Source organism: Telmatherina bonti (genome assembly GCF_933228915.1).
Source record: "Telmatherina bonti genome assembly, chromosome: 15".
In the NCBI taxonomy this organism is placed as follows: Eukaryota; Metazoa; Chordata; class Actinopteri; order Atheriniformes; family Telmatherinidae; genus Telmatherina; species Telmatherina bonti.
In genome coordinates, this window is record NC_136613.1 from 16,614,081 (window position 1) to 16,634,145 (window position 20,065).

Here is a 20,065-nt window from a genome sequence, read left to right on the forward strand (position 1 = left end):
TAACGTGTTGCTGATGTCCGGAGGATCAAAAAGAGCGGAACTGAAGAAAACCCACCCGGTGTGTACAGAAGAATTGCGAGAAGAAAGATATGTAAAAACAGAAGGATGACAAAAAATGACAATGATGAAACAAAAACTTTTATAACAGGCCTCAAATGATCAGAATTCCCCGTATTTTTTACTCTTAATAATATCTAAAACTTCTGTTAGACTTAATTGATTCACAAGAGGGCGACAATGACGTCTTTCTTCAGCCTTTCCTGCTCTCTACATCCATCTGGTGACTAAGCTGTGTATTGCAAACATCTCCGTTGGACAAATAACTGCAAAATCTAACAGACTCAGATTTCAACACATCAACAGATAAGTGAATCTGGAAACTGAACTGAAAAAAAGCCTTTAAACTTTGTTTAGTTCTTTGTAAGTTTAAATGCTCGGAATGAGTAATTGAGACAAAGAAAGCACCTTGCTTATGGCACATGGAAAATCCCTCAAGCCCCCAGATACATACACACACAGACACACACACATCTTCTCACATGAATTCTGAAATGACAGACGGAGATAAAACAGTGGAGAGATTAAGCTGAGGCCAGACTCATTTCGTTCCTCAATGTCCTATTCTGGCTGTTAGACTCTGCAGACGTGCCTTTAATCTGCAAACTAAATATAACAATTCGATTAAAACACTCAGAGTGAAGAAAGAGAGAGAACAGGTATACAGATAGGAAGGAAGAAGAAGTACTCATCGTGGCTCACTGCCACACTTTTTAAAACTGGATTTGCATCTCTTAAAAGAGCAAAAGCCACGTGTTTAGAGTGCGCAAGAGAAAACAGAAGATGGTGGAGTTCTTTAATAGCTGCTATTTAAACACACACTTTCTCAGTGGGGTTGAGAACTAAACAAAACACGGCCACTAATTTTACAAGGATCAGAAAACATGTGAGGCTTATGATAGCATGTGAGTTTGTTGCTTCTGCGTTTTTATGTGGTCAGAGTGATGATCTCAGAGGTTTTTCAGGGGAGTTCCTGTGAGAACCAACAAACCAACGATGTTGTTTGTTCTCTGACAGAAATACTTCAGTCTCACATGAAGCAAGAGCCAAGGGTCTCTGAGGAATTATTAAAAAAAGTAGGGAGCCTAAACAATGTCAAACATCAACTTAGACAGGCTCAGGCAAATCAGATGCACATACATTACAGTGACCTAACCCTCATGACGAACTCATGCAGCTGATGGATAGATGTGATCGCACTTGTGCATGAAGCTTGCGCCCTCTGTCAGAGGTTTGTCTTTGGGAGGATTTAGGAAGAGGAGGTGTGTGTTTAGTCTCTGCTTGATGTCAACACTGCAGCTGGCAACAGTGATGTCAAAACAAGTCAAGCTCAGTGTAAATGATGGGTTTAACAGTCTGTGGAGATAAATAGCTGAACTGATAAGCAATGGTTTGGCTGAATCGGTGCAAACTGATGACACAATGTTGGTCATTTTGCAATATTCTCCAACATACAAGAAGATGCTGTTATTTGCCATGAACACATTTACACTGTAGCCGGATGATGGTGCTATAGACAGTCTGGGTGTCACTGTCTTTGGTTGTTCAAGTCAGTATTTAGTTTAAGGAAAACCTGTCCATTACAGTCAACAGAGAAGCATGACTCCATGGCGCTGCTTCTCAGCCTTCAGAATCCATTGAAATGATATTAGTACTGTCAATGTTTGAGGAATTACTGGGATTTAACTTTTACAAGTTACGTTCTCAACATGATATTTAAAATGTTTCAAGTCTGAATAAAAGTAAATATACAAACAGTAAATTTAATATTGCTTTGTGTCAAGTTCATTGTTGTAATTTGTCATTTAGAAACTGATCTTAAATCAAACATTGTTCATTGTTTTGAGTGGAAACAAAAAGTCCCCAAGGTTAGGCAACTCTATCCATTCCAAGCTGTAAATCATCGTCTTCATTTTCTGAAGACAAATGGTTCTGTCATCATTTAGCAATAATTCACAGACCAAATAGTGTCACAGGGGAGGAGTGGAGTGAGAAGGAAGAGAGGGATCTCATCGAAAATGGTACGCCTCAATTAAGGAGTGTGTGTGCGTATGGCCCTGTTTTTCTGTGTTTGTGGGGGCAGAAACCTGGGAGCTTGCTGTAAATAATAAAATAGACTTTGCTTCTTGTTATATGTTGATCACTTAAAATACTTTTATACTACTTATCATACGACACTTCTATTTGTTTGTTTTACAAGGAGCTCATCATCTCATTGATACTCCAACACACACATTATGAGGCATGGTGGAGTTCAACGTCTTTCCTAAGGACACCTGAACATTAAGTCTGGAGAAGACAGGAATCGATCCACCGACCATCCTCATGTGGCTTCTGTACTCCAGGGATCGAACAGATTATGGGGACCAAAATTGTTTATGGGATTGTGGTGCTGGATGTGTGTGTGGACTGACAGAGTTTTGATGATATTGTAAAAGGGGATCGAGAGTGTATCATAGGAGCAGAAAGGTCCCTCAAAGATTTAAAAAACCCCCGAAAAGATACAAAGATTCCTCGTTTGTGCATCAGATCTTTGTCCAGAATACCAGCATGGTGCACTTTTCAGTATCTTTCTACATTCCTTAAATAGAAAACTGATTAAAATCAGTCTCTCCGGGTAGCCGATGATGCTTGATTAGTTTCGAAGTGTGTATGTTTGTGTGTGTGCACCTACCGGTGGTGGATGTGGAGTAAACACTCGTGTTATGGTGAAGAAAGATCTGTGTGAAAAGGGGAAACTACTGATCCGTGTTTCAAAAATTTCTCTCAATGTGGAGCAAAAGCTACAAGGAGCATCAACTTAGACAAGTTTACATGAAAACTAATACCCAGATTTAAAGCCTGATGATGAGAATAAAATGCTTTGATGTAAACACATCAATGAGAAGATTCGGATCCAGAATTCTGATCACTCGGACGTTTCTTATAAAATGGATTACATCTTAAAAAAACGGTACCTTCGAGCAAACTTTTCTGCCTCACATGTGGTTGGCTGTATGAGTCTAAATCAAACTATCAACACAGTCCTCTTCAAACAGGCATGTCTTGGATTCAGTGAAGGTCACTGAATGCATTGGTCTGAAGACTGGTCAGAACTTTTCCTGATAATGAGGTTCAGTAGACACATGCTGTCCTCAGGCAGTTTTTTTCAGCTAAAACGGTGTATTCTCCTTTAGTTTTCTTTCTACCACAGATGGCTCTTGTCACACATCTGGCCCCTTATTGTATGAAGTCCAAAAAGTGAAAAAATAATCTCCCTAACGTCTGGTTGGGAACAACTGAGACACTATGAAAGCTCATACTTATGCCATAACCTCCTCTGTATCATTATCTTAAACTTAATTTATGCTTTTAAATTAATGCTTCCCATTCCCTTGTCCATACATTATTATCTGTTCATGTCACCTTCATCTATTTACTTTTACTTATTATTCATGCATTTCCTATAATTTAACATTTTATAATCAACCATTACATTATCATACAATTATTATACTAATTTGTTTTCAGATATTTTCATTTAGCCCTGCTATGGACTGGCGAGCTGTCCAGGGTGTACCCTGCCTTTCCCCCAGGGGCTGCTGGGATAGGCTTCAGCTTCCCCGCCACCCTGAATTGAATTCATTTATTTTTTTGTTTTCCTTTTTGCACCCATCAATTGCATTTATATCCATGTTGACTTTTTACATTTCTCTAACCTCATCATTTCTGTTTCATCAGGAAAAATGACAAAGCAGAAATAATACTGGCTATTTATAAACTGGCCTTAACTGGTCAAAGTTTGCATTAAGATAAATAATGTAGAATTTTTTTTATTTTTTCTTTTATTGTAATCTTCCTTTGCAGAATATTACAAATCAGACTCACATCTGCTTCATGGATGATGATTTTTTTGTAACGGTGTAAGATGAGAGGTCCAGACACTAAACAGCAAAGTGTTACCTTTAATTTGGAACAGACATGTACAATATAATGAATGACGTGTTGCTGCAGGAGAACGAGGTGATTTTCTTTTGTTCAGTTTTCACCATTCGGATAGAGGCTCAGTCTGGGGGTGGTATTTTTCTTAAGCATAAGTTTATTTTATGGACACAAAATGAGAAAAAAAAACAGCAATTCTCCAGAAAGCATGAATAATACAACTTTTCTCATGTCTCTTACCAGTTTTGAGCTTCCAGTGTTTTAAACTTTCACCTTGCTGAAGTGAAGCACAAATATCCATGATGATGTTGCTTCTGAGCTGTTGCATCTGTAATACAAGTTCCTACCACAGAGGGGAGTAAAGTATGTCTTTAATCCTTACATGAAGCTATTTTTCATGTTCATCAGTCCAGGACAGATAGGTCCTGGAATGGACTCACTTTGCTGCTTAAATTTGTCTTCTTCTTGGCCCTTTATTCTATTGTCATGGGTAAACACAACACATGACATTGTGTTTCTACATGCTTTTGAATTTCTAAACTCGTGGCTCCTGGTTAATTCCAGAAACCTCTGAGATAATCTCTCCTCTTCACACTGCATAAAATATAGTAACTAACTATCCTCTGTCTGTGTGCCTCCCTCCTTGTGTATGTGGATATGTTTGTGTTTCTCATTCCTAAATCATGGATCTATTACAATTCCCCCTGTCTGACACCATAAATTTCATCTGGGTCCAGACTGTCCCCTGGGGTAGTTGGTTTGGGAACAACCCACGTAGAACAGGATGGGAATGCAGAGTCCAGTGTGGAGACCTTTGACCTCTGAGAGGAATAAAATAAATTGATAAACAACTGGCCGGAAACTTACTCTGTTATTCCATCTGTCTGTCTGCATAAACTGTGGACTAGAGTGGACATTTTGTAATTGTTTACACATGAGACAGACAAAATTACTGAATAAAACTTTAGTTATGAGGATGAGGAAGGTCAAGCAAAACTTGAGTTACAGGAAAACACTTATCATGCCTTTGAAGCAAACATGAAATGAGTTATTAAAGTTTACAATAAAGAGGATATTTAAGATGGAGTTGACTGCTGCTTATTGCAGCGATATTAGCACTACAGGATCTGCGCACATATATCAGCCATTTGAAACCTACACCCTTCCCACACCTGCTCCCAGGCCTGTTTTTCATAGTTACTGATTATCTGTCCATCTTTTCATTTACACACTTGCAAACAAGCTCTCAGTTGCCCTCCTGGTGCCTGTATATACTGTATCTTCTCAGAAATAACACTGTAATCTTAACAGAAACTGTGGCGTTAAGGGAGGACTGATGTTATACATCTGATGTCATCAATGTGAGACAGAGAGCTGACAAATACATAGTTCCACAGAAACTTTAGCATTGCAGAGCTGGTACAACACTCACTAATGTAAACTGGAAGGTTTAAAGTCAGTGGAAGCCACCTGCTCCAAAGAATGCCAAAACACTGAAGTCTGAAGACAAACAACAGCGGGTGATGAACAAAAAGGATAAATTAAAGTGTAAGTATTACAAAAATGTTTCTATTTGAAGGCCATGTCAACGAAATATGGTGAAAGCGAATTGCTTCCAGATGTAGCAGCAGACATCGGTCAGCATTTGCCACCAAATCTTTGGGAAAATTTAGCAAAAGACAACAGAAGATGCATTTCTACCATAATATGCAGGTGTTAAAAACAGAAAACTGATGGTGATAATGTTACCGTCAAATGATATTAAATCAACAAAACCATGTGTAAAATGTGTGTGTTTGGTAAAATTATTTGTACCTATATTCACATAAAAAGCAAGATTTAGGCAAAAAATTGTGCTTTTCTGCTTCGGAGGCTATAAACGAGGCTGCTTACTGTTGTTTGGAGGAGGTGGTAGGGAGAAGATACAAATGACACCCCATGAGTTCTCTGATTTTGCTTTTTCTTTTTGATTGTTGGGATTTCTTATTCTTATACAGCAATCATGTTTCTTAATTTCCTCCTACACACATATATATATATATATATATATATATATATATATATATATATATATATATATATATATATATATATATATATATATATATATATATATATATATACATAATTAAGGCCGCTCTGAGCTCCATGTTCTGATTGGCTCTGGTTAAACAAGCCATCCATGATGCTTAAGTTTCTCTTTTCTGTGGAGCCCAGAGAGCACACTAGTCTTTGACCATGCTTAAGTGTATTTACTCATAAGGAGTACCTTTATTGTTTTGTATATACTTTTTTTTTCTCTTTCCTGCAATGCTGAAAAGGTTTAGTAAAGAACATAAAAACAAGCCATGGACTTTCAGTGGTTTTTGGAACACATGTCAACTATATGCTCAGTATCTACAGCTAGAACAGGGCCTTTATAGTCAGTGCCACTCTTACATTTACTATAATAATATTAAATAATGAAAAACATTTTAGTAAAAATTTGACATTTATTTTAATTTAGATTCTATCATCTTATTTTTAATTTTTTTTTTAAAATAGTATACAGCTTTAAAAAAATGTATCCTAAAAATATTGATGAAAACCTAACTTGGATCAAAAAGAGGTTTTTGAAGTTCAAGTCTTTCTTACTGTCAAACATCCTTACACATAGCAAAATACCCAGTGAAGAACAGTTTGGGTTTGAAAACATAAAACGCTTCCCGACTACAGTGTCGGAAATGCGTGTGGAAAGATGTATCATTTGCTCTGCATGTGCTTTGCACACATACACAAGAGTTTAGCACCTCTGAAGTGACCTGCTTTCACAGTTTCAAAAGATTAAAGGCAAAATGGCAAGAATAAAATAAATTAAAACATAGATACAGGTCAGAAAATAAAAGATGAAGGAAAGAAGGTGTGATACAAGGACTTAGTGGTGCCTCTAGCACTACATGGCAGCACCTCTGTATAACTGAAGTCACAGAAGTGTGACTAATTATGACTGTTTGCTTTCTTGCTTGTGTTGTTCTCACTCTCAGATGTAAGTAGCTTTGGAGAAAAGCATCTGCTAAATGACTGTAAAATAGAATGGAGTTTATAATTTGATTTTGTAAAGAATAATAGAAACAGAAGGTAAACCCTGACAGAAGCTGTGTGAAAGTGCAGAGGAAAGACATGAATGGAACAAAGTGAATAGGCTACGATAGTGAAACAGAACAACACCAGACGTCTGCCTTTTCTCTACAACTCCCACAGTCAGACTCAGACACTTTAGTGGATTTGATCCCATTGCGCTGCAACCTGTCTCATATGTTTTTCTTGGACACATATTTCATGAACTAATTTCCTCAAGAGTTGCTTCCCTTATAGATGATGCGCAGAGGAAAAACAGGACTCAGCTCCCCCAGGAGCGGTGAACGGAGGATTAAGGGGTTAAGAGACAGGCCGGAGGGGCCTCACTTGGATGGCGCAGGGGACCTTCGACTTGTGGCCCCAAGAAGAACTAAGCCAAGTAAATAAACATCTGCAGATCATGTTTGGATTTATATTAGAGTATGTTTAGATCTCGAGCCCCTGGTTGCAGTCAGGAAGGTCAGCTTTCTGAGGACTCTGAGAATGTCCTGAAAATCCTAAATGACCCACAGATGAAATACTGATATACTGAGTGTGAAGAAGAGCCAACATGGCCGTGTTGGGTTTTCTGTAACAATGCAAGTTTTGTTGCCATGGAGACAAACGTGGAGGCAGAATTGTGAAAAAAACTAAAATTGACATTTGCAGCTGCAAAGTGTACCTCTGACTCATCCTTTTAAAATGCTTCTTGTACTACAACAGTGATGAAGCAGTGGGATGAAAACAGATGACGTCAAGAGGAACATCGCTCTTTTGTTCGAGCTTTATTTCTCATGAAGGGCTGCTGCTCTTTGTTTAGTCGTCCAGCACAAAGACATTCGGCTGCTCCGAGACTAGTTTATATTAGAATGAATGAGTTTAGACCCTAAGCTAATAGTCTGCATGTGGACACGCATGTGCCAGGAATCTGACAGCAACGCTAACAACCAGTGGTTTGACTAAAATGTATCTCTGTGTTTGAGAAAGTTTCACTGTGACTTTAAAGTGTTTTTTGTGTGTGTGTGTGTGTGAGTGTGTTAGACTTGTAATTTTTTTAAATGATAAAAAATAGAAAAATGATATAATCCAGTAAAGGGGATCTTTACCCAATAAATAATATAAAACAAATAAAAAAAATGGAAAAGAGTGCATTTTTGGGTCTTGTATAGCGCTTGTGGTGTTGAAGATCGAGATTTGAGGGGATATCCCAGTCTGAGAGCAGAACAGTCTGGACCTTCAGTTATCCCAGAGGGTCTCTGGGATCCAACACCTGTGCTATTGCCTCACATCAGTGGAATGGCACATCGAAAGTCTGTGGTCCAAGCACATTTGAGTGTAAGCAGGATGCAGCTGCGATCTGAATGTGTGTGTGTGAAAGACAATATATGTCGCGGTTTTCAATGAGGTGTTGCTTTCACCTCTGAGATCAACCACCGCTGTGCTGCTATTTTGTGTCTGCATGTCTGAGTGTATAATGAGGTCAGTCAGAAATGTATCACCCCTGTAATCCCACCGTTGCATTTATCACTTTGATTAGAATGCCATTGTAGTCTCCATAAAGTGGATCACACTGGGACCATACTTGTGTTTGCAGAATTCCAAGAAAACTTAATTTCCTTAGAAAAACTGGTTAATGACAGTCATCCCCCCCAAGTGCACAAAGGTATTTAGTGTATATTAAATTATATTGTATTTTAGAAGCCAACGGAGAGATGATGACGCTTTAGAAAAATGTTTTGATCAGCAGATCTAAAAAACGAATATTGGTAGAGAAACAGTAAAAGTAGTTGGAAATAGCTGTAAAATCTCACATGGATGTTGGGCCATGTTTACAGCTTTTGTAAAACAATAGCTCAGAAACGAAAGTCTGTCAATAAGAACGTTGGAACTTTGATACTACGTTCACTAAAGCTTTAGTAAATTTAGTATTACTTGTCATTTTTTGTATAAATTCACCAGTATCAACTACTGTTCTGCCATACAGGAACCAATTTTTAACATGGGTGAAGCAGAAGCAGTGGGTCTTAAGGTTAGTCTCTTAACACAGATTTGGTGTAACAATAAAACCTGGAGCCTAATGTCAGTTTTGACTGTTGTATTACTGAGATATTTCTATATGTAGTTTGTGTTCCCAGCTTGGGCAAATTCAATACATGTTGAGCAACTAAATTGTGACTAAAATAAGATGTGTGAATGATGGTTTGGGGCCAAACTGAGAAGAAAGGTGGTGAAAGCACTCAGTTTATTTGCTACATGCTCTTTTATACAGTATTAAAATAACTCAATGGTTATAAATTTAATTAATGTCCAATTCTAAGCTTGGTAATGAGAGTTGGGAAATTTAAATAAACACTAACAAATGGTGTACAAGGTACACTACCAGTCAAAAGTTTGGATACACATTCTCATCAAATCCAATGGGAAAGTGTGTCCAAACTTTTGACTGGTAGTGTAGCTATGGTAGTTTATCTCTGATATTTTTATTGAAGCATCTCAAACACATCATTAAGACCACAATCCCTTGCAATCTGTCCAGCACAATTTATTTAATAGAAACAATAGAGGCTACTTCACTGTCCAGAGTTAAGAGGTTCTTACAGATTGACAGGCAGTGACACAAAAAAGCTAGAAAACTCAAGAAATATGAGAAGAGGAACTGAATGTGCCAACTTTGAAAACTTAGGCATTCAGTCAAATGTCCATTTGTGATGTTGGCACTTAGCAACGTAGAAATTAGCCAACAATATTAGCGCTGGGAATAACCATGTAATCTTCAGGATCTCATTCTGCACTCTAAATTTTACAGCTGACCAAGACCAAGATCTGGTGATCTGGACAATCTTTTTCATTTTCCCAGATGGGATGGCAGCACCCACTCCATTCCAACTTCAACACGTATTTGTTGTAATGTTTCATTGGAGGGAAATGTCCATGCATTGACTTTAGTCAGTAAATGAGTATTACGAGATTATCTTACATAAACTATACATGTAAATTACACGAGCCTGAATCCATCTTTTTATCAAGGTGCATTGAACCACATTACCCCCAGATATGAAACCATTGTGAAAAATTAGCCTCATATAACACAACATTTACAGACAGAACATGTGTTGCAATACAACAGCATGACACTGAATCTCTCAAATTTCATGTCTGCTCTCAAAACAAGTTTTTCTCAGAAGATTGAGGATTTAATATGAGAAGACTTGGAAGGGATCTGATTGTTTCCTCTGCAGCAAACCTCTCATGTGGGTTTCAAGACAACCAGATGGGGAACACATAGAGTTGCTGTGGTGATCTAAAACCAACGTTTTTCCTACAGCTGTAAGACCTTTTACTGTCAACCACACTACTTGACTGACAGTAACATACCCAAAAGATGATCAATGCGAACATTATTTCAACAGCATTCCATTATAAGAAAAAAGAGCAAACAGATATGGCTGAGGCAGAAAACGTAGCTTGTCTGTATGTTTTCACATTAAACATGGAGGGAAATGGATGGTACCAGGAGGTGTCCAGCAGAAAGTAATGAGGAAAGCTTTCTAGAATTGGGAGGAGACTAATGACAGGTTCACCTGACCTTAAGACTGTATTCCTGATTTATCACAGTGAAATATATGGTTCAGCTCACAGTCACAGCCACAAGACCAAATATCTGGAGTCTAATTCTCCTAATCTTGATCTCTCTACATTTCGTTTGTCATGCTTGGCATAAGACAATCAGGCTACAGACAGTAACAAAAGGGACTATGATCTGAATACACACATCCATCCATTTTTTAACCGCTTAGTCCGTTTCAGGGTCGCGGGACGCTGGAGCCAGACAAGTACAGTTACACAAATAGTGAACTAATGTATGTTTACATACTTAGGAGGACATGTTTTCTCCTACTTTCAATGGACAAGGTCAACACGCACACACACACACACACACACACACACACACACACACACACACACCTATGCAAACAATTCCTGTTGCCTCCTTCATTAAATATGGTTGCCATGGCTTTCATGTTTTTGTCTCCCTCTGCAACACAAATGCATTTCACATTGACAAAGCTGTTAGATTTATTATGCTTCTTGAAATTTTCCACAATCTTTTGAAACAATGGAGTCTTGTGCCCAGGCTGAATAAAACAAAAGCAGGATTTATCAACGATGCTTGCAAATAGATTTATCAGCTCTGTCATGTTTCCAGTTGAGCCACTTTAAAAGGTCAAAACTATCATAAAGGCTTAAAGTATGCCATGGGGTGCTACATGCATGATACAGGGCTAAAGTGCTAAAGCTGCTTGTCAAATACCAAAAAAAAAAAAAAAAAAAAAAAATCATCATTAGTGTGACAACAGAAGAAAAAAAGATAGATTATTGCTCTATAAGTATTACATTTGCTTTATCAGCTTTATTTTACTCCCATGATGTAGACAGGTATGTGAAGTTATTTAGTGATGCTAAATTGTCGGCAGGAATTTATTCTGGGATAGTCTCCAGTTCCTCTTCTTAAAGAAAAATAAAAGGGAAGATGATGGAGAAACGTTTGACCATTTTTAGACTGTAAAGTAATATTTGGCAGTCTGATAAAAAGTCAACAGTACAAAGTCCAAAAGTGTTTTGAGTCTGTTTTTTTTTCTAAGTTGTAAATCCACCTCAGATAAGAACAATCAAACAATGTGATTAATGCTTCATTTAAAAGTGTGCAGGAGACTTAAAGGACATAAGTGGATAATTGCAGCTGATGAAAGTGTTTTTAATAATCATATCGCCTCTAATAGCTAGCTATATCTTACATAGAAATCAGTGTGTGATAGTTACGTGTCTTCCGTGCAAAATAGGTCCTTCTTTGTCCACACCAACAATAGCCTGCTTGTTCCTAAAGAGCACCCATCATCTTAAAATATGAGAGTAAGACACTTTTAAAGGCTCTTAAAGCTGAACCACGGCTGGGTGCTGGACAGCTGGTCAAACTTCACTTTGACAGTAGTGGACAAAAGCTCCATTAGGCTTTTAAGTTCGACTTAAAGAGATTTGGGGTGGTCTTGTGATGTTTGCTGTATGAAGTATGAGGACCATGTGTCTAAGAACTCCACTTCTTGATGATCTTTCTGTTTGCTGTCCTTTAAGTGAGATTTCTTGCTGTGCTGTCAAGCAAACTGACGTACTCGAAATTTTTTTATGATGTTAAATGGGTCACAGAAGTATAACTTCCACTGAAGCAGAGTTGATTTTGTTTTGGTTTGTAAACCTGAATTTCAACCGTTGCTTGTTATGTTGCCCAGAAAATAAATCCATTAGTCCCTACTAAGAAACACAAAATAAATGAAGAAAGAACATTTTAAACACATGTCAGTGGGTGTGTCTGTTTTGAAAAGGACAAACATTTTTTTTCTAAAAATGTCATGTGAAAGGAAGCAAACCTTGTGTATTCCCTCTTATCCAGTGTTAGCCTCCTCTAGAGCAGCAAATAAGATGCTAAATACTTAAAAAACAAAACAAAACAACAAAACACCCAGTTACTGCAGAAGTTGGTGAAAATATGTGCTAGTTTACAATTTGGCTCCAACATGTGACCGGATCAACCAGGAGCTCTGAGATGGAAAAAAAAGATCATTTATATTTATTGCAGATCATGGTGCTTGAGTGTACGTCATGCTGTTTTCTCCAACCTCAAACAGACTGCTCAGCAAAGCAAACAGTGGCTGTTCAGCAGATTTCTCCATCATTTCATTTGGAGCTGAGATCAAAGCAAAGCTATGCAGTTAGAAAACCTTTTCAGGTGGCCAGAAATGAACTTTAAACTTTGCAAAACTGCTCATTTGTACAGTTTTGACAATTCTGCTGGGTGTGATGGATACATACTCTTATTGTTCTTCTAATTTCTTTGCACTTTAATAAGTCTAAGCAGGGCTGTGTAGATGATAAATATTTAATAGATCAGCTATAAAATCCTATTTTGTTGGAATAATGCTGACAGGTGTGCATATTTAGCATATACCTGGCATATTTTAAACAGCTTTTAACAGTAACCTGTTGAGTTTATCGAGCAGTGAAACTTGTCAACATGTTTCTTGGTATCTTGTCAGTCAGTTGTGTAAATTCCTGCTTTTTACAGACAAAACAGCTGGGATCTGTTGGTTTGTCCAAGCACCTCCCCTGACATTTCCTACAAATCCCCAGCTTTAATTTTCACGCAGGACTTTGCCAGTCTGAGATCCCAGCTGAATTCCTCTTTCCAGCAATCTTAGGGAGAGAAAATCCCTCCTTTCAGAGTTTTAGTGATGGCAGCAGGTTGTTGCTTCCCTCACACACATGCAGCATTTTTCTTTTTTTTTTATAAATACTGAACAGTTGGTAGCTCCTCCCTGGCCCAATCTAGATCCAGCTTGATGTAAGGCACCCTTTTACATGTCTTTAAAGGGTTACAAATTTAAAACTGACATTCCCCATCATGACTTTCGCTGGTGTGCATCGGGTCTAACTCAAACAGGGATGATACTTGTGCAGGTAACACATCAGCCCATAATCAATCTTTCCTCCTCTGATGTCAGATAAATTAGCTTCCATCTAAAGGAAACCACATTTAGAAATTACATTTCCTCAAACATACAAACGGCTCTAATCCATATAAATTAACGCTAGCTTCTGAACATGCAAGTTGACACAGATGGTTTGCTAAAGGAAAGCCTGTTATGAGTTTTATGATTCTGAGAGACTGTTTAAACGTTATGAATCCTAAAACAAAGTGAAAACCCTGACAACCCACAGATCAGCAAACCTAACCTCAGATGAAAACACATTTAATTTTTTATCTTTCTTTTTTAAAGAACTTTTTCAAACCAACAACATCCCCCCCCCCCCCCCCCCCCCCCCCACCTCTTAAGTAGACAGGAAAAATCATGACAACTGTGGGTACTGAATCCAGAACGTAGGTATGGACTTGTTTTGATGGAACAAAGAAATCTGTGCCATTTATAGCAAAAGGCCAAACACAGAGGCAATCTTTTTCCCACAAAAACAGCGGTCGGCTATAAAAAAAGAAAAAAAAATCAGCGAGCTGTCATTGTGCTAAATTTCCTCAGACTTGTGTCATTTCCTGTCTTGCATCAGCTGTGGCAGCATTCCCATAGTGGAAAAGACAGTATCTCCCCATCTGCATAGTGTCTATAATGGGTACCATGTCATGTCCTCTGTGTCTGGTTCTATCTTGATGTATGTTTTTCTCTGCATGTTCACTGGGTGGAGCGAGGAGGGCCTCTAAGATCATGCAGAGGACATTACAGATCCTTTGAGTTTTCTGTGTAAAATCTGGCGCCACTAACTGTTTTATGATGGATGGACCCGCAATACAAATACAGTTACAATATCTGTTAAATAAATTCTTGGTGAGGATGCAGCATGCCTTGTTTTTCAGTTTCTCATGCTGTTCTGGTTTTCCAGGCTTCAGAAACCACTAAACTCTCAGTTTTATTGCACCACCTACATTGCAAGACAAACAATTCTTAGATTTTTATTAGATCCCACTTTATGTCTTTTGTAAAGATGCCAGCTCTACTTTGTTCATGTTTCTCAGCTATAAAGCAAAGTCAGATCTTTCAATCCATTCTCTTATTGCACCATTTTAGTGTGCTTGCTATTGTCTTTATTACAGATCTCATGAGTCCAAACCTCTAATGATGCAGAGGAACAATGAAGGCTTTGGAAGTCTGCAGTAAGGAAACTGATGTTTTTCTGCCCGCTAGCGGCACTGTGTCAGCTTGCCAACATCTCTGTTGCTGCACCTGAAGCAGAAAGCCCATGAAATTAGAATATTTGTTTCCAGACAGACAATCTGCTCATTCTTGCAGTCCAGCTCTCTGTGTCCCCTTTCAGACTGTCAATCCCTTTGAGGAAATGAAGCACTCGGGTCATGGAGTGTCCTGCTTTACTTTATGTAAAAAGGGAACATTTTTGACACAATACTTCCTTATAATTACATTAATAGATGTTCTTTTGCCTTTTGGATGCATAAAAAAAGCTTTAGATCATTAAAAAAGGTCAATTTCTAACATCTTAATGTTGAATCTCCATCAAGATTCTGTCTGTTACACACTTTAGCGTAGTGTAGTGAAAAACTGAATACTGCTATCATAATAGTTAAAGGTCACAGTGATTGTTTTTTTTAAAATCATTATTATTATTATTTTATTTTGACTAAGGGTCACATTAAAACAGAAAAAGTTGTACGTGTTGCACAGCAGTAATGATTCTCACCTCAGTACAACAGCTGTATGACATCTCAGCCAATCCAAACAGCTGCATGGGATCAGTTTGACCCTCTCTGTGAAAGACTCATCACCATGAGTCTTCACATGGGAAATATTTGGAACGAGATACATTTGACACAACAGAGAGGGATGGATAAACACATCTGTGAGGGTCCATCTTTGTTATTTTTTTGCGTTTTCAGATTATTTGCAAGACAATTAAAACGTATAAAAGTTACGGTTGAGAGGAGCACATGGTGAACCCGGGACAACCAATGTCAAATAGAAAAGAAAGGGAATTTATATTCCTCTTTTTGAGGAAATGGTGATCAGAACAGAACAAAGTCTCTGTAAATTTTTCTTTTCATAGACAAAACATAACTTGTTCCAAGGAATGACACCACTTCACTTTCTTGGCACTGGCATTAACGCTGTACTGGTGTGTGATTGAAATCTCTTTTCTTTGTCTGGCTGAAACAGAGGAACAGGAGAAGTAAAAATTGACAGCTGACCCTTCATCAGAGTTTTGCATCCTTTAGATGAGGAATGTAGAACTTCCTCACTCGCGCTTTGTGTGTCTGTGCGGGGTTTCCTGTATCCGTTTCGAGTGCACAAAAGTCAAAGCTGCCGTAAAGCTGGTCCAGTAAATTCCCAGTGCATGCCAAAATACAGTTGCAAGACATTCCTGTCTTCACCTCTGTCCTTCTACAGAACACCTCCCACAGGAGCTATTCTTACTGTTTTGCAGCAGACTTTTATAAGAGTCGATTTCAGTCCTTGAGTTGACCACATCTTACAGTTGAGCTGAGACGTTTATAGTTCCCATGTGCGCTGTTCACAAGATAAGAGAAACAAAGGAAACGGTCCAGTTTATCATCTGGATAGCTTGTCTTTTACCCGTTTTTTTTTTTTTTTTTTTTTTTTTAGCAATGAGACGTGTTACATTAATAGCTTCATAAATCTGATAAAGTGACAAAATTATGTCACTCAAACATAATTCTAAACGCTGGAGAGCATCACATATGTATACTTGCCAATAAGCATGTCTGAACAGTACAAATAGTGAAGTATAATGTCATGCTAAACAGCCAGTGATTCATTTTAGCCTGTGCTGTGGTTGTGTGAAAAAGTGTAAAGATGGATCAGAAAAAAATCATATTAAGTTATTCATCTGGTTCAATCAATCGGGAAAAAAAATTAAGGTATTGCTACATATCTTACGGAAGGAGTAGGAGTGTGGAAAGCACTGTGTGGCTCCTCTGAAAAGCAGCTTGTACGCCGCATTAAGATGGATGTCAGGTACTGCAGTACTTCTTGAAAAGCTCAAGTAGCATTTATTTTAGAGGTGTGATACATCTGATCATATTTAGCTTTAACTTTAAACTTCTTACCTGCATGGAAACATGATAGGTTTCCATCCCTGTTAGATGTGGTGATGGTAGATAAGAGCTGCTGCATAATGTAAGTTTATTTTACCCCTCTTTTCTACAACACAGTAGACTAAACTTTATTACAATCTTCTATTTAATTTTTGATTGTATATGGTAAACGGTATCATGTTCTCCATCTAATGCCCCAAAAATTATGTTTTAAATTGAACTGATACTAAAATGTCATAATGGCTTTGTCCATTGATTAGTTAGTGAGAATCATTTAATTTGCGGATCCCACCACATTTTGCAATTTTTAAGTATATCATGCAAAAAAGAAATAATTACACTTTTTTTTTTAACTTGACAATTTTTACTTTAATTTTTGTGCAGTTTTTCTTTCATGCAAGTAATGTACAAAACCATCACTGGATTATTTGTATAAAGCCAGTTTTTGGTTCATTAAGTGCTAAATTTAAAAACTACTGTACATTTATAGGAGATGTGGAGAAGCAATAATCAAAAAACAGAATGGGATTTCAATCCCCGGGGATCTAAATAGTGTTGATGGGTTAAGTTTAGACTACAACAAATTAGTTTAAGCCAGGAAAGTTTAAGAAGTGACTATCAAAACTGAACTATGGTTTTACTTTCATGTTTAGGGATGCAGAGCCAGATCCAAGTACATATTAGACCAGAATCCTCTTCTCCACAGCCATCAGATAGTTACGCTCCACCAGGTAATCTCGGTATGCAGCTGAAGATTTGTGGCTGATTATGTCGTTAATTCTCTAAACTCGTGCAAGCTAAGAATAAAAGGCAGAATTTGGATTATACATGAGGCCATTTTTTGTATTTTTTCTTATCCCTACTGCATATAATCAGCTGCTGCAGAAGTTAAGCCGTTGTCTGAAAGTAACAAAACCTCCAGGAAGTAGAACTCAGTCCAATGATCTGATTCAACATGTGTCCGAATCAAAAACACTGTTTTCAGTCGTGCAGAACTTCAGTTACTCACTTTAAGCTTGTTATCTCAAGATGTTTAGTCTATGTGTGTCTTCTCTGATTTAAAACCAGCTCTCTTTTTTTTCCTCTTTCATTCCTCACACACAAATGGATCTCCCACACTCCAGACACTCCCCCCTCTCTGACCTTCTTTTTATGGGGGTTCATGGTGTGTATTTTATCACTCTGACTGGAAGAAAGTGTGATAAGTGTTTCATACTGGTGACTTTCAGCAGCACAAGTCTTCCATATGGCTGAACACCAGCGTCAAGCTCAGGCATTCACATCATCTAACAAGTTGAAAATGCTCCGCTGCGATTTTTTCATTGTCCACAAGAGGGCTTATAATGTAGGCCATGATCAGATATGACACTGCTGCAGGTTATTTTGGGATGATGTGTTCTCAAGCACTTTTTTTGGTCAGAAAATAGACACCACACATACACACACACACATTAAAGTGAATATTTTGCTGTGGCAAAAATATCATGTGATGTAAATCCTGGAGCAATGCTGAGAAAAGACCTGAAATGAGCAACTTCAACATCCAGTGGAGCTGCTGCCTTTAGCAGAATGAGCAAAAATTCTACAAAGCTGAAGTACAGAGGCGGTCATCAGTAATCAAAAATCTCCACATAAAGGTATTATATTTCATTACATTTATTATTATTTTAGTGTATAATTTTCATTATGTGTAACAGTGAATATCATAACAAGAAAATATGCTGAGAAAGTGATTAAGAGGCATTATTCCTCATCCTGCCATTGAAAAGCATAAAAGTAAGTAAAATAAAAAAAAAAAAGAAGTATTTTTAGCTGCTTTCTTAATGCATGTGTTGTGCATATCAAGTTGCAGGTCAGTGTATGCAGACAAATAGATCTCAAGATTCAGAGAGATCATTTGGAGAACAGTATGCACCTTCCGTGACAAAGTTTGATAATAAAGCATTATCATGGATGTATGTTTGACTTCAGACTGAAAGCCAAACAGTGGAGCTGATGGACATCAGAGAAGGAGAAAGAAGAGAGGGAAAGAAAGGCATGTTTGCAGAGCTATTTGAAACAGTAGTGGGACTTACCCTGGCACCCTTTTCTGGGAAGCATTTACATCCTCCACTGCAGTCTCTTCCTCCGCAGGGGACACTGTGCTTCTTCCCACCCTGTCAGACACAAAACAGGCAACATTAGGGTCAGAACTGTGCTGTTAGAGGTCAGTGTATGGATGTCGCAGATACACAGCACTGTTGCTATGTCTGCATAAACATATCAGGGACATGGATCCACGTGCAAACCATGGGACACATTGAGGGGAGAAACTGCTGTGTGCTGTTGCTGTCAACAGCTATGTTTGTGTACTCTGTGGTTTTTTAATACACTTATTGTTTATGCCACCAGCTCTGTTGCATCAGACTGGTTGTTGTACTGATTTCTCCACAGTCATGCATGTGAGTTTATTTCGCTGGAAAGATGCTTGGGATGTGGCTCAAATGAGTCAGGACCAACATCTAGACATTTTGGTTGATATTTGAGTTAAAAAAAAAAAAGAAGCTGTCCACCAACAAGGACAATTCGTCTTTAGATGTCTGCATTCCAACGAAGCCACCCACCATCACAGGCTGATCTGTGTTAGACATGACACACGCACACAAACACAAAGCCCTTGGGGTCAGGCAGCGCAGGCAGACGTGATCAAAGAAGGCAGTCACAACAACCCAAAAGTCAGAGGGGTCAAGACCCTAAGCTAACTAGACCGCCGGAAACATTAATTAAGACAAAATGAAGTGTTACTGAAAAATATAATCAAGATATTATCTCTGTGGAAGCAACAGATTCAGATTTTTATACAAAAAAATCTGAATTAAACCAGACTTTTAAAACAGATATAAATATGCCTCATACAATGTAGAACTTTTACAGGCAAGTACTGTGATACTTTTCCAGCTATATATGATTTTACTTTTCATTTATCTTATCGACTCTTTAAAAAATCTCTCTAATACTATGTTATGATGTTTATATGAGAGAGTGTATTATGTGGCAGTGTATTAGACTCACTTAAATGAATTGGCTAAATAACCAATATACCATCCACATCCCTGCATAAACAGGAAAACTGCTTTTAAATAGGTGCTGACTGTAGTGGACACTATGCAGGAAAGGTTCAGTTGAATCTTTCATCATCAGTCAATATGGCTGGGAAGTGAATAACTTCTGTAAGTGTATGCAAAATGGGATGCAAAGTGGTCCAGACACCATGTATAATCCATAGTTCCCATTCCAGGCTTTGACCTGGCCGTAACAAAGGAAGCTGTTAAACAGAAAAAAGGAACGTGCTAAATAGATTAAGTCAACAGTATATATGAAACA

At 38.0% G+C, this 20,065-nt stretch overlaps 1 protein-coding gene across 2 annotated transcripts in view; it reads right to left on the reverse strand.

Annotated features, from left to right (window-relative positions):
- Nucleotides 1-20,065, reverse strand: part of col4a2 (collagen, type IV, alpha 2) — a 72,469-nt gene that overhangs the window by 27,975 nt on the left and 24,429 nt on the right. For both annotated transcript variants that reach the window (XM_079254049.1, XM_079254048.1), the window contains exon 4: nucleotides 18,778-18,858. In XM_079254049.1, the coding sequence (XP_079110175.1) occupies nucleotides 18,778-18,858 (81 nt within the window). The remainder of the gene's footprint in view (nucleotides 1-18,777; nucleotides 18,859-20,065) is intronic.